We start from the raw sequence: 15,890 nt of genomic DNA, 5'->3' as shown, positions 1-15,890 counted from the left end.
GGTGTGAAAGCACTTTTTTTTTATTCGAAAAGTATGCCATGAGGCATAAGTTGAAAAAAGGGGAAAGAATGCGGGAGATAGAAAGTTGCCTGCCTGGGCCTCGTCAAGCTGTTTAGTCCAGGCAGCCAGCCAGAATTCTCTAGGAAATGAATTTTGAATTGAATTAAAAGAAGGAGTGAAGACACGTTGCACATATTCCGAGTTTCAGCAATGTGTGTGTGTGTGTGTGTGTATGCTGGAATTCTTTACCTGGTTGTACGCGCTCTCTTCCCTTAAAACTAGTTTTAGAGGCTGTTGAATGGTTTTACCTTTTCTTGCATTTGTGTTTTTTTTTCATACTCATATTGTGTCTGCTGTTCACCATTGTTGTGTTTCTTGTTTCTCGACATTTTTTGTTTACACCCACCCCTGCAATAGCCCAATAAGGCTGCAGTATGTACAAATAAACAAATACAAATAAATGTGCGAAACCTCTGAGTAGTAAGTGTAACTGCATGGATCGCTGGGTTAGTGGGCACCTCAATCGTGCTGTGCGTAGGCAGTGGTGTCTACCAGCAAACTGAGGGAGTTATGCGCCTTTCCTTTTCACAAAACCAGCGGAAGGTTTAGATTTCGATGATTTTGAGGAAAGGAAAGGCGTATAACTGGCTCCCTGGGTCAGTGCACAGATACCTTAATCGCACTCTGAGGTACACGGCGGTCGTGTCCACCTGCATAAAACCGTGGCACAATATTTCGTACTTCGCAATGTGCTAAACCGCCAGCCATCTTTTGAAGCTGTGGCGGTTACAACCCATGGTTACAATGCTGTGCGACATATAATATGCCACGTACACGCTTTTGAAAATTTTGTGCTCCCACTGGGCGTATATTTTTCGTTATCGTGTTACGCTTTTGTGCGAGAGTGAGAAAAGAAAGTCTTAAGTCCTGTACTTCGTGTTCCGCGTGATGTGTAAAATAACATTTTGGACTGATAACGTAAGCAGTGCAGAAAGCAAACGAAGTGGGCATTTGCTTTATTATATTAACAAGACACGTTTGCTGCTTCCCACAAGGAAGCACATCCAGGCTGCTGGAATGCGCGTAGACCTATTTTAGTGACAGCTAGTCCAGACACTTCACTCCTGGAAGGACGCAGATCATTTCGAAGAGCAGGTTGGCGGCCGTCAGTGCAGTGTTACCGCTGGTGTCGTACGGTGGCGAAACCTGCGAATGATTCATACGAGTGCAATTTTTTTTTTTTTTGCAAATGCACACCAGACTTTCACGTCTGTTTTGGTATGACGTTTCTGAAGGCCTTTATTAGGAATTTTCGTTTTGTCCACTAATAACAACGATTTCTAACTTGATTGGGAATATTAGCGCAGGGGAACGATTCCTTTTTCGTGGAGAGAGGCAATACACGCAAAGAAGACGCAAACAAGAAAGCTAATGCAGTTGAGTCAAGCAGAAACAGTAAAAAAACCGGTTTTAAAAAATGACGCACACAGGAACTCACGAAAATTTACAGCCGATTTAGCTTAGTTGGCCGAATGTGAAGTATGCGCACTAGCACGTCGCGTTTCATTTCGCTTTCGGTTCGAGGCTAAGGTTTCAAGGTCAGGCTTCAGGCAAATATTGGCGAAATCGGTGATTGGGGACCTTACTCGTAGCGCCCTATAAAATTTTGGGACTGCTTATCGCACCTTAAGAGGGCACTGCGATAGCCGTCTGTTATGGATTCACTGCGCACGGATGGAAGTTTTGAAGACGACGACATGCAGTGCACAGCGCGAGAAAGTGGCAGTTAAACAGCCACTTAACACTTATTACATCTGCGAAATTTTAATCAGCCGAGAGCAACCTGTGGCTGGCTTATCATAACTTCGTCAGATGCACCTTGTGTGTATATATACCGTGTGTTCTGCGTGCTCTTTTGGTTTTTCCTTGTTGATATGTATTGTTTGCTGTTTTTGTGAAATGTCGTGCTATATGCTGAAGCCCCGTAATAAAGAAAACTAGGGGTGATCGGCTGCGGCGATAGCATAGTAGTACTCTGTGCAGTGGCCATGCGAAGCTGATCTGCTAGCGCCGCCGCGGGTTCAAAGCCCAGGCGCGGCGCAGTCGCGGCCATATCTATGTTATTTCTGCAGGCCTAGCTGGCTTCAGACACAAACTGACAACGGCCTTTTCTGTTTCTAGATTGCTAGCCTTAGTGCTCGCGCACTAAAATATCCGAATGTGACGGTTGCTCTATGCACCCCTGCCATGCAGGAGGGTACAAACCGTTCATGCCGACTTGTGGTGAATAAGGGTAAGGAGTTAAGCTTCCTATATACTAGCAAAAACATTTCGGCGAGATGTCGAGCGCATGACAGGCGGTGGCCGGTAGTCACTTGCGTTGTCACACGATGCATACAGACCCGGGACTGAACAATGCACATGTTCGACACTTTTCAAATACTTTAAAATTAACTGACTCATTTAAGATCTTCGCAACCCATGAATCGTTACTGATCGAACAGAAAAAGCAGACTTTTCCACTTAAAAAAGAAGACCATTGGAAGCGGCCGAAACACATTTGGAACCAACTGTACTTGGACTCGTAGTAATTTTCTTTTTTCTGTTAACTGAGTCTTCATTCGTAATTTCGCAAGAGCGATCAGAATCGTTTCCCGTTCATTAACAACACTTATCTGCAATTCAGAAATGAAATAAAAACTTTGGAAACGCTTAAGCTCCGCCTTAAAAGTGCAAACGCGATATAACGCTCCCTCGTGGTCGAGCACCCGTCGATGTAGATCGCTCATCAGCTTTCAAAGAAAGCAAGACTCAGAAGAAAGCCTCGCACTATAGTCGACGTGACGTGCACCAACACATACGTGTGTCAGGAGCAAGCGAGCGCCCGTTGCTTATACCATCCACATGACGGCATCACTCTGCACTGTTCCTAGAGGTAAAGTGTACTAGAATTACAGGTCCCTGTGCGCAATGGAAACTTTCGACTCCGCTTCGTCAAAGACGAACGATGGCGTCACACTCATTGTCAGCGCTCCTGGTGGCCTCCGCGAGAAGTGGAAGGCTTGCGCAAGGTCTTTCCAGCCCTAACGGAGCCGCGGCAGCAGACTGTGGCGACGCCGTCTTTTCTGCCTCACAAGCTCCTTAACGCTCTCGCGTTAATAACTATATTTGCTTCGATAACGTGCTAACTTACCAGGCAGAGGTTCGAAATACTGCTCGATGATGTGAGGAGTGCCGCAAGTTCATGTGTGCAGGACATTTGGGAGACAGAAAACTTTCCCCCAATCGTATTTCAGATCAGAAATTCATCTTCGGCAAAGGCGGAGGAAAAGATGAGCAGGAGTCCTGAAATATGTTGGTTTTTGAGGAAATAAAAGGCGCAGTAACTTCCTCACCTCTCGGTGGACACCTCAACCGCGCCGTGAGGGAAGAGAGGAAGTGGGAGTGAAAGAAGAAATAATAATTGTTTTTTTTTGGGGAAAGGAAATGGCGCAGTATCTGTCTCATATATCGTTGGACACCTGAACCGCGCCGTATGGGAAGGGATAAGGAAGGGAGTGAAAGAAGAAAGGAAGAAATGGGTGCCGTAGTGGAGGGCTCCGGAATAATTTCGACCACCTGGGGATCTTTAACGTGCACTGACATCGCACAGCACACGGGCGCCTTAGCGTTAGTGTTGGTTTTTGAGGAAATAAAAGGCGCAGTAACTTCCTCACCTCTCGGTGGACACCTCAACCGCGCCGTAAGGGAAGAGAGGAAGTGGGAGTGAATGAAGAAATAGATAAACGCCTTTTACGTTTCGCCTCCATCGAAACGCAGTCGTCGCTGCCGGTTTCGATCACGGCTTACCTCAACTAAATCGGCACCAACGATGTTGAGTCCTTTGCAGCTGCGTATGACCTCGAGCGCTTGCGCGCTTGTCAAACCACCAATTTCCGGAGTGCCTGAAATGGATAAGGAACATCGCAGAGTGAAGGAACGTTTTATATAGCCGACAATAGTGCGGCAAAATACAGCCGTGCTCGCCGCCACGCCAGTATGAAAGCAGTCAAGCTCTTTTCAAATTTGAAGTAATTACTTTCATTTGATCACGCAGAAATTGCGTGAGTGCATGCAATAACTACACGTCCAGCGATATGCGTAATTTGTTACATGATCGGCTGATCGATCGACAGCCCGCCTGCAAGCGTCAAGCAGATTTTCAATTGCTTTACCTCATTCAAAACGATATGCAAAGGATCTATAGGCTTAAAGTCAAGCTCACAATGTGGGAGGCGAGGCCAAATTTATTATAATGCGTTAGAAGGGCCTTTAAGATATATCACGCATGCTTGCGTCTGCAAGTGCAAAACTGTTCCATGGTTGGGCGAACAAAGAGAGAGCATAGAAAAGGGGGGGGGGGGGGGGGTACGATTTTAACGTGCGCCTTCGCTGCATGAAGTCGCCACGGCCGCTGACATCTCGGGCAGATATTAGCGAGAGCGGCTGGGCTTGGAGGCCTTCCGCGGGCTCCAACAAGCCCATATCGCCGTCTCGTCATTGCATTTCGCCGCGACGCTTCCGGGCCTGGCTGCCGTGCGACTTTCTTTTCATCGTCGTCCCTCTGGCCCACATATTGATGGGCCGCGCGGGGCGCGCAAATTCACAAGGAAGAGCGAGCAGCAGAGAAGAAAGGGCGCCCGGAGGCGCTGCTGCTGCAGGGAGGCATTCATAAAGTAATGCGCGTTAAAAGCGCGCGAGCCACTCGAATGTCGAAAAAGCAATAAACGGGGGTGGGTCGCCGGCAGCCGCGCGCCGGGAATGGTGCCCGCGCGCGCGCGCTTAATTCCTGGCGCCTCTCACCAGTGCCCGGGGCGAATGCGGGGTCCAGACAATCGATGTCGAAAGATATATAGACGGGGCCGGCGCCCAGCACGGGCAGCACCTTGGTCTCCATGATGGGCGCCATAGATTTGAACCAGCATTCCTGCGCCTGGATGATGTGGAAGCCCTGCACGCGGAGCACCACCGCACGTGGAGTAATGGCGCGCAGAGATGTATGTGGGCCCCGCAGAGTCGCAGGCGCTGGCCGCGTGAGGAATTACCGTCTTTGCTTAATTCTGAGCTCTCCCGTCCCCGCCGCCGCATTCCGACTCGCCCTGCGGGAAGGTGGCGGCCGCCACTCGCAGAATGCGGATGAAGGAATAAGGCGCCTTCTTTGCTCAATACATGTGCAGCATGCAGGGAGGTGCTGCTATAGAACTGTGCGGGTGCGACAGTTTCGACTGCTTTGCCTTTTTTTTTAGAGATTTCCAAGCCTTCCCCTATGAATTAGGCCATTAAATCTTATGATGTCTACCGAATGGATGATTACCATCGGTCACGTTCTTTTTTATTTTTGCAATATCTTATGTCAGACAAGTTGCAGCTCTTTCCTTTTCGAACGTCCGAAGCATCTTTGAATGACCACTCTGTCTGTGGCGTGTAAAGCTTAGTGAGCCACATGGTTTCCATGCTAAGGACACCTCGAGTACCAGAAGCCAAACATGCACGGTGTATTCGTTGCTTTCCTCGGCCAAATCGCTGGCTTAATCGTTCGCGCTCAGATTTCGCACAGAGGAGGCATCTGACGGTAAGTTTCATTTTATTCTACGTTTGGGTGGGCACTTACCTGAATCTGTGCGAATTAATCGAAAGTTCGCAACTTATGCGGCGACGAGTTTTCTCGCAGTGATGTTGATGACGATGGTGAATGGGCTTCCCCCCCCCCCCCCCCCTTTTTTTTTAGCGAGCGGTCACACTGTTTGCGGCCTGCCAAAACATCAACATTTGAACTGGCACCGCCAGCTGTTGTCGGCGGAAGAGTGACAAAAGCAGCCGAGCGTGAAACGCGAAAAAAATTTGCGCTGCTGAACATTTTGGGGGCGAGAGATGGCGCTGCTGAAACAGCTGTTGCGAAAGTCTTTTTTTTTTTTCGTCCGGAATCGCTGCATACGATGCGGACTTTCAATTAATTCACACAGATTCAGGCAAGTACCCGACCAAAACGTAGTATAACACTAAACCTGCAGCCAAATGCTACCTCTGTGCGAAATTTGAGGCCGACGAAGCGAACGATTAAGCCGAGAGAATTTTTTCGATTTTTTTTCCTGAGAGACTCAACGCTCAGTATTATTTACAAGCTTAATGTCCTGAAGATTCTATGTATTAAGAGGCGCTCTACAGCAGCCAGAACTGTCAAGAAATGTTATTTGATATATCCCCGTCGAACCCCTCGTACACTGCAATTCACATCCATCTTTTACAGAGTTTTTTTAAGCATTTAAGCTGTGCAGTCTAAGTGCCATTGGATGTCGGAGAGTACTCACCGTGGTCCCACGTAGTCATCTTTTCAAGAATTGTGTAGCAATATTGGGGGCGCTCTGGGCAGCCTTCCAGAGTTATTTAAAAAAAAAAACAGCGCTACCGAGCACATGAAAAGACACACGGCGCTTGGCGCCATGTGCCTTTTCATGTGCTCGGTAGCGCTGTTTTTTAAATAACTATGTAAAGCTACCAACTCGCCCAATCTGCCGCACTTCTTCAGCCCTCCAAGTTTGTTGCTTTGTCTAAATCAGCTTCCAGCTCCCAGCGGCCATGCAGCTTCCAAGTTTCTCGCGCTTCACCGTGAGATTATCTGTAATTTTGATTCAAAAATATTTTCTGCCGGCCGTATATTTAAATAAATGTGCGTCATAAGACGTGGTTGATGGTTGTGAACGCAGGGACCCACAGCACAGAACACGGAGAAAATCCTCAGCGACAGAAGTGCTGCACCTGTGGCAGTAAAACTTTTTCTGAACGTTCACAGGGACACTCTATAGACTTGAGAAATATATTTTAGTGAACGCTGGCGAACAGGACTTTTGCCGAGGTCCGAAGAGGAAAGAGGCTGGCTACTGCTACAGCAGCTGCTCTTGCACCTCGCCGACTGCTGCAGACCTAACCCGCTGCAGAATGGAGAGGCTTCAACACCGTGTTAGTGCCATTAACGAAGCTCAGTTTAACGATGCGATTCGCTGTTGCACGACATGCATGCCTGTAAAATGCAGCGGCTGTATCCTGCAATAATTCATTTTCTGCGGATTCAATCTCACCTCCCTGCCGTTACCCTTCCTCCTTTGATGACGGAGCCAGGTGACTGACACTGTCCGCTAGCTGCCAGCGCTGACGTCCTCGCATGCATGCGATAGTTGCCAATCGTATGCAGGGTAAGGCAACGAACCGGTGAAAAAAGAAGCGGGAAAGGTCTCCTCTTGCACTAAACTGTGTCATTAGACAGGCCAAGATACACGGGGTAAATCAAGTAGGCAAGACCCCACCGTTGCTACTACAACCATGTCAACACTGTTCGCAGTGTTGCGGCTTTTTTGCCAGTCAGGTTCCACAATCAAAAGGCGTTGTTCGAGTTCAAGCGAGACGCTGCCTGCGGCGAAAACACTGGCAAACGCGCACACCCTATTTCTACAGCTTGTATACGCTCAGAGGCACCATGAAATGGAGGACATATAAAGAGGGGAAAAAATGCGACCTTTACAGATGCCGTATGCCCATGAGCCTATAGCTGTAATAGTGCTTAAAGTTTATATAAAACCTGCAAAAGTTGGCAAGCAGCTGAGTGTTTTGCGCCAGAAGTGACTTCGTGCAATTCATGAAACTTCCATCTATGCGTGCCTCAGAGGAGTGCCTGCCGGAAGGCCGGCGTTCGTATACGCACGTGCTGCAGGCTCCAGCGCTCCTCGTTAGGTCCGTAGACAGAGCCGCGCAGGCCAATCTGGACGACGCGGCGCGTGTCCAGCAGGCCGTCCTGGACGGCCCGGTAGAAAGGCGTGCCGTGCGCCAGCTCGCAGTGCATCATGGTCGGGTTCACGTCCGCGTGCGCGTCCAGGTGCAGCAGCCCCACGGGTCCGTGCTTCTCCTGCGTCGGGCATCGGCAGCTGCAGCCTCGGGGGCCTGGCCATTGCGGGGCGAAATCCGCATGCGGGCGACAACCGAGACAAAAATTCCTGTGCGGTGCTCATTAATGCGTTTGACCAGTGCAGCTGCTCGGGCTTTTGTGATTTGCGATTAAATGAAGAGACTCCACTAACACCTCCGCGGTGCGCGCTCCGGTGACGTCACTGACCAGGCACACGAAGGTGAAGCCACGGTCACATGAGCCGCGCCGGTCGCGTGACACGCTATGCCAACGCTGATCACGCCTTGAACAGGTCACTAACAGCTTCACTGTAAACGGACTTTGGGACGTAAGCTGTTCGTAGCAGGCTGCTTCCTCAACTCGCAGCACAGTGGCGCCCCTACCTTGATGGCCCTGAGCACGGGGTACGTCGTGGTGTGGTCGCCCCCGATGCCGACGGGTATGCAGCCGTGTTTTAGCAGACCCCGCACGAAATGTTCGATGTCTTTCACGGCCCGCTGAGTGTCGTACATGGTGACCGGCACGTCGCCCACGTCGGCAACCTGGAGGGAGTCGTAGGGCGCCGTGCCTGCGAAGGGAGCTCGATGCCTAGCGATGCCCAGCTGGAAACACGGCCACTGCCCTGCCAAGACGCAAGCTCTTGTGGGCGCATTACCAGCGTAATAACTTCGCGGCGAAATTCTCGTTGTTGCATGCACGTGGGCGTCAATGTTCCACCCCTCGTGCAGTGTGCGGATACCCCGCAATAAGGACCAGGGTCCAATATGGCAGCAGTGCCCATGACAGCTCCGTTAATATTGTCTGCGCAGCGCACGCAGAAGGCACTGCGGGGCCGCCTTATTGCGGGGTCTCGTTTTGCACGCGGAGCGGATTTCATGGAACTCTGCGCTGCAACTCTTCGCTCAGTTCCTCGCCGCGCACGCGATCCGAGGCTGGCTGGCTCGGCGGTTTTCCCGGTGTATATGAGCGGCTACCGGCCAATCAAGTCAGTGCTGCTGTACGGGTATTTTCTCAGCGTTCGCACCATTCTCGGACTGCGTAGTTACATGCTGGCCGTAACTAGCAGAGTCGCCTATCGGACACGAACAATACAGCCTTGTCTTCACCTAGACCATAATTTTGTCTCCACTTCCATCACAATATCACCGGCGTAATTAATTAAACATTTCGTTAGCTTCCAGGTGACTGTCTTGACCATTGGGAATAATATAATAATAATTGGCTTTTGGGGAAAGGAAATGGTGCAGTATCTGTCTCATATATAATTGGACACCTGAACCGCGCCGTAAGGGAAGGGATAAAGGAGGGACTGAAAGAAGAAAGAGGTGCCGTAGTGGAGGGCTCCGGAACAATTTCTACCACCTGGGTGTCTTTAATGTGCACTGACCATTGGGAAGAAATTTGTTTTGCCTTACGTTATAATAATAATAATAATAATAATAATAATAATAATAATAATAATAATAATAATAATAATAATAATAATAATAATAATAATAATAATTGGTTTTTGAGGAAAGGAAATGGCGCAGTATCTGTCTCATATCTCGTTGGACACCTGAACCGCGCCGTAAGGGAAGGGATAAGGGAGGGAGTGAAATAATAAAGGAAGAAATAGGTGCCGTAGTGGAGGGCTCCGGAATAATTTCGACCACCTGAGGATCTTTAACGTGCACTGACATCGCACAGCACACGGGCGCCTTAGCGTTTTTCCTCCATAAAAACGCAGCCGCCACTTTCGGGTGCTTTTTTATGGAGGAAAAAAAAAACGTTATAAAATCAATGTTCGCACCCATAATAAGGGGATGATGATAATGATGATGATGATGATGATGATGAGTTTTTATGGCGCAAGGACAGCTATGGCCAAAGAATGAGAGGCTTGTAGCCTACTGTAGGTAATATCCATATCAGTTTTTAGATTTTCGAAAATGCCATTCTCGTCGCCGCTGCGAGGAGAGTAATAATAATAATTGGTTTTGGGGGAAAGGAAATGGTGCAATATCTGTCTGATATATCATTGGACACCTGAACCGTGCCGTAAGGGAAGGGATAAAGGAGGGATTGAAAGAAGAGGTGCCGTAGTGGAGGGCTGCGGAATAATTTCGACCACCTGGGGATCTTTAACGTGCACTGACGCTGTACATGGCCAAAAGCGGAACCGAGCGGTCAAAAAAGAGCACTAGCCACGCCTACGGGAGCGCGTCACACATCGGCGTGCCTGTCACGTGCTCTCTGCCTGTTTTCCGCTCCCATCGGGCGCTGCGAAATAAGCACGTGACAGGCGCTCCGATGTATCACCTAAATTCCACACACACACAGCTGGTGAGCGTACTTCATGGCATCTGTTGCGCTGTGGGAGAGCACAGCATACACCGCCAGATGTAGCCTATATTTTGCTTGCCGCTGCCAGGCCGCCGGCAGGCATGGAAGAGCTAGGCTCGGTTTGGTTTCATTGTCTTATGCTGAGGCGGCGCTTGATTTGAATGTAACCTGCCAGATTACTATCTCCGCGACATGCCAATAGGCAGTAAAATTGCCTTAGCCCTGGAAGAAGAGTCTCTACTACGAACTAAGGGCTGAGAGTTTGTCGCGATCCAGCTTAAAGCCGATTTCGGCCCACCGTAAGGTATTAAAAAAAATCCGTGACCTTCGAGTGATATGAGTGGCTTTTTTGAGTGTACATAACACCAGGCGCGCACAGAAAGTAGATCAGAATATTATGGCGAGCTAGTAGTGCATTAGATTCGTTGGCTCTGTTTCGACAAGCCACGACGAATTGCGCGAACTGGACACGGCATTCAACGTGGAGCCCACTGCGGGCAGGACTCACGAGTGGCCATGTTGTGGGGCCTCAGGAGCGTCGACTCGCAGCGCACTTGGCGGGGGCCGAACCGGGCACCGCTGCGGTTCGATGTGCCGCAGTCAAAGGGGACGCCGTAAACGGCCACGTCCAGACCTGCAACGCGCGCCGCGCGCGCCTCAGCGAGGGCTCGACCAGGTTCCCGTTGCGTGCGCTTACAACGGCGTCGTCAGATTACAAATACGTTGCGGAGTGGTATAACGTGGACAAGAAGAAGCGTAAATAAATAAAAAAAAGAAACTGAAAAGTAAGAATGAGACATGGCAATAGGTATTTTGCAATTTGCGCACGGGATACCGAAGCGCGTAAATGAAAATGCTGAGGAAATACAAGGTTGCATTTCTTTTGCTTCGAGTTTGCAAAAGAACGTGGCGTCTGGTGCCCTTGGTGACACTGTGGGCAGACGGCCGCAAGCAGTGCGGCGTTCGCTTGAAGCAGAAATATGTTCTTAACGACGTTGTAAAAATGGAATGCAGAGCGGTGATGGCTATGGAGCTATACGAGATAAGTGACGCTACGCATATAAAAGAAAGACAGACGTCGAGGCCATGAAAGGGAACATTATGATGAGAGAGAGAAGAAATTTTAGTTGAGTCGTTGTAGAGGAAGGCTGCCTTCTGGCGCATGGAGGTAGACCATACTGTCGCTTGGTGGCCTTGATCTCTTAATTGAATCTCAGCGACCTGATCAGCTCTGTCTGCGAGGAGCTTTAGCTGCCACAAGTACGAGCTGCCAAGCGCAGTCTCCCGCTGCTCCTCTGTGCTTATTTGGCTGAAAGGGTTCTTACTGCAGGCCCGCATTATGTGGTTGAGGTTCGCGTACTCTCTGCAGCTTTTGCATTCCGCAGAGTATATCTCTGGGTGAATTTCAGCTAGTATTGCTGGGCTTGGGAATGTGTGTGCTTGAAATATACGCTCAAATGTGTCGCACACGCAGTTAGTGGAACGTAACAGAGATGACGGTGTACGCGCGCAACGCAACTTTCCGTGAAAACAAGGACGAAACCAGCTACGGGCCAGTTCTCGATAATTATTCCAGTATTAAACGTTACCTCCACAGCTGTGCGTGAAACGATTAGCTTGTTGTGTCGCTGATGACATTTTGTCCGGGGCACCAGTCTCCCGGAGTGCACGAGGAGCGGCCGTGAACCGTGATCTGAATGTCCGCTGCGGATAAAATTTAACGAGCTATCGTTTCGTTGCTTGCGAAACCGCCGAGTTCTTTCACCTCGCCCTCTTTCGACTCTCAGTACTTCGTTGAGTTATCGTGGGCGGCCAAACGCCCCACGCAACTCTGGTAAAGGATGCGCACAAGTTGCGACTGACTGCGTGCTCGGACGCCACAGATTAGGAAACCATTCGCTTCGCGATAAGGGGCGACAAACAACTGTCAGAGACTGCGTGTAGGTTTTCCCTAGGCGCTTTGTGTCGGTCTGCTGGAGTTGGCCTGAACCAAAGAAGGCAGGCAGCCAGGTTGCTGAGAAACCACCAATCTCGACGCAGGGCCGCGGTCTGCGCCTTCCTTAATGCACTCCTTATAGCGAGCGACGACTTGGCGGCCACCAAGCTGCTCCCAGAAGGTACACCTTTCCTCCACCGCCTACACAGTATGAAGAATAAAGGGTGGGAAAGCCGGGGTGCGGGGGGGGGGGGGGGGGTGCAGCTGAAGCCACGGATAAGCGGTTGCCACATGCAAATGACAAACGAACTGCGGCCGAATTTTCTGCCATCGGCTGTGTTGTTTCGTGTCCTTTCAGCACGCGTTCTCCGGTGTGTATGGGCAGTTATTCCCGGCGATATATATATAAAAAAAAACATGAGATTGGCCCTCTTCCATGTTGTACGCGTAGTACGCGTAGGTTACTGAGCGGATTTTTTTTTTTTTTTTGCTTGAAGAAAAGGTCGCTCAGGGGCTGTGGCGCCATTTTTTGATGAAGGCACAAGCTGCTCACACGCGGCTGTCTTACGGGCTGCAACGTCACTCATTTCAAATCCTTTAACATTATTTCATCACTCCGTTCTTGTGCCGTCGTTACAATTTTTATGATTTTTAGTGTTTGCTTCCCCCCCCCCCCTTTTTACCTCTTAAGGTGCATTTCATAGCTGAGTACTTTTCAGATGGAGCGCGGGGGAGGTATTGTTATTGAAAAGATTTTCCCTGTTTTATTATTGCTTTTCTTTCGAGCAGCTTAGCGTTCAAGTTAGGCTACATCCTGTGGTTGGCACTGACGCACGCTGTTGGGAATGTCAGCAAGCACGTGCTCACTTCCGCCAGGTGGCCTGCAGAACACCTGAGCGACTGCAATGAACTGCGTTGCCAACTCTACTCTAGAACTGGTATAATACGTAGCGACTCTTTCAATACTGCTTTATGCCGTTCTTATCACCCACCTCAGCGAGTGGCTGTGATGCGAGTGATAGCGGAGACGTGGCTTCGACCACGCAAGGAATCAAAATCTGATTAGAATTTTTCTCCCCGCTCAGTGAAAGTGAGTTAAAGGAAGGGGGGGGGGGGGGGGGGGGTAGTTTTGCAGGGTTGTGCTGTTTGCCAGCTCTGGTTCTAAGTGCTCTAGCTCCCAACGACGTCAACTTCGAGCGGAGTACTCGCGCTTAGCGGCTTCACCTCTCGGAGCGTTATGATCCGCGAATAAATAGCTTAGTGTGAAGCGCCCTTGACAGCACTGATTTAAATGGTACACCGTTCACTTCGATCTAATTTGTATCGCCATTTGCATACGATACACATGAGCGCTCATGAAATTACGTTTTCTAACCTGATCGTTAACGGTCAGGTGAAAGCTTGGACTCTCATTTTTCCCCCCGAGTGAATCATTTTTCGATAACAGATCGCGACTAGCGGCGACGTGCTTCCATCACTGGTTCACGTATGCGCAGAATGCACGCCGAACTCAACGCGCATACCTTTCTGATGTCCGTTGTCCTCAGTAAATTTTGTAGCGCCGACTCGCATTGCTTCGTGGCGTGAACTCGTACCACCTAATGCGTGTTGCAAGTCATACTGAACGCGAGAGTACCTGTGGCGGACGGGCTTCACTATTCGAGGAGCGGTATGCTCGAGTTTTTAAGTTTAATATTAAAGCAACGCTGTTCGATTCCACCAATTAAAAGAAAGTCCTGATTTCGTCTTGTCCGCCTCTCTTCTCTGCGACGTCTGCTGGCACAGTTCCCGTTGTTTTAAACGAGAGTTTCAGACCAAGAGGCGCGAATTTTGAAAAGTCATTCTAAACGTTCAAAAGTATCTCAGAGCGAGGCCTACAGCTGGCTGTTTTCAGTAGATTTCAAATGTTATCAGTTAACACGTGCCTGATGGTATAATTGCGTTCCTGCAGCCATTTTCACGGTACCATCTCACGGGATCGCCGCGAGCGTGCCTGGATTGCGTGCACGTACGGGATAGACTCGTCGCTTCGTGGGAGGTGTGTGTGTGAATCTTGCGACTGAACGAAAGTTTCTCGTTCAGAATCCGCGACATAAAGAGTACAGTGTACCTTGAAAGCGGAACGGATCGCCGGAGAATTTATGTACGGGTTAACTGCTCAGACGAACCGCCCGACCTTTTTGCGTGGCACCTAAAAAGCTACTCGTAATGCTAGGACGTCGAGATAGAAAGAAATATTCTCCTCTTAGCTCCCTGCCTGCGCTGCAGATAAAATGTGCCAGATTAGTGGCCCAACATCCGAAGCTGGCGGGTGCGCGCTTGCGTAATGCTTTGTCATTCGACCTTCAGCGGTTCTTTAGCTTGGTATTTGGAACTGTATCCACACCTACACGGCGGCCAACTTCTGAGAAAAATTATGTTCCAGGAAAGTGTTACCGTTTTTTTTTTTTACCTTTCATAAGTCCACGGTATTTCCACACTCAATAAATCCGCATTTACACTGAGGACTAAAGTGAGGCTGCGCCGGCGCACTACTTGATCAGCCGCAGCGTGGCGCAACCACGCGCCCGAAAGAAAAGCGTCTTTCGCGGGGTCGGGTGCCAGGAAATGGTGTCGGCGTCTCTCCGCCCGGCGCGCGCCGCGCACTCACCGTGCGCCGAGGCCGCGTACGGGAGGCGCATGAAGGTGGCGATGCCGCCGGGTCGCGGGCAGTCGTTGCCCGACAGCGGTTGGTTCAAACTGGATCCCTGGCGCCGGCTCAGGTGCCGCAGTTGCACGGCCAGCCGCCGGCCCAGCAGGGGGGCCCACCTCGCTGGATGCTGCATCGTGAGAGCCGCTCCCGTGACGTGCGTAACCGCCGCGCGAAAGGCAACAACAGAGTAGCAGGCATGCGGTCGCCTCCCTCACGCCGCCGTCTCGCGCGCCTCCGAGCGAGCGCGTCCAACAGCTGGCCCGGCGCCCGCTTCCGCGCGGCGGCAGACCGCACCGTGCTATTCGTCGTCTGCCGTGCTTGCTTGCGTTCGTCGCGCCGATAACGCACTGCTCGCTCGGCGGGAAACATGCGGAGAGCGCTGCAAACGTACGCCGTATAAACCCAGGCATTCGCAGAAGCGCATGCCTTGGTTTTCTTTATATTTACTGGCTTCTCGGCGAATAATGTTAGACGAAGTTAAAGCTTGTCCTGCGTCGTTCTTCCGCTGTGGTTGTCTTTGTAGGCGCTGTTGTTTCCTTTCTCACGCACGCCCCGAAAAAAAATTTCCCGCTGGAGAGGAAGCCCTGTCTCTTTAAATGCGTAGCGCAAGTAGGGCCAACCCTTAACACTTCTCCGATGGATGTCCGATGTAGCTTCGGTCGATAGATACATCCATATTAGTCATGTAATATGCCACTGCTTTCGTGTATGTCCTTTCCGTCATGTGTTCTTTTCTTTCAGGGTCAGTGAAGCACGTGATGAATGCGTTTTCTTATATGCGCATATATGAGCAACAGCTGCGATGCCTAATATACAGATAATGTATTTATTGCTATTGTGTGATTTGTTGCAAGACCGACTCCAAGGACTGCGCACAGCTGCACAGCGCAGCTGAAGCGGCGAGTGGCACGGAGTACACGACCTGAAAACTCTAGCGGTGGCATGTCGCGCTTTTGAGGGGTTTGAGAGGAACGCGAGGTCCGACGCGTTTGCGGTACAGG

At 50.2% G+C, this 15,890-nt stretch overlaps 1 protein-coding gene across 1 annotated transcript; it reads right to left on the bottom strand.

Moving 5' to 3' along the window:
- Window positions 1-1,001: 1,001 nt before the first annotated feature.
- Window positions 1,002-15,185, bottom strand: LOC144113831 (guanidinobutyrase-like). The gene is made up of 7 exons (XM_077647173.1): window positions 14,848-15,185; window positions 10,770-10,895; window positions 8,320-8,504; window positions 7,736-7,936; window positions 4,843-4,990; window positions 3,850-3,944; window positions 1,002-1,206 (listed from the first exon to the last, which is right to left on the bottom strand). Exons 1-7 carry the CDS (start codon window positions 15,020-15,022, stop codon window positions 1,105-1,107), a joined length of 1,032 nt encoding a protein of 343 aa, XP_077503299.1. The 5' UTR covers window positions 15,023-15,185; the 3' UTR covers window positions 1,002-1,104.
- Between the last annotated feature and the right edge of the window lie 705 nt (window positions 15,186-15,890).

The sequence above is a fragment of the Amblyomma americanum genome, chromosome 1 (genome assembly GCF_052857255.1).
Source record: "Amblyomma americanum isolate KBUSLIRL-KWMA chromosome 1, ASM5285725v1, whole genome shotgun sequence".
Classification (NCBI taxonomy): domain Eukaryota; kingdom Metazoa; phylum Arthropoda; class Arachnida; order Ixodida; family Ixodidae; genus Amblyomma; species Amblyomma americanum.
The sequence above is the reverse complement of the archived record's forward strand: the minus strand, read 5'-3'. Positions and strand labels throughout refer to the sequence as shown.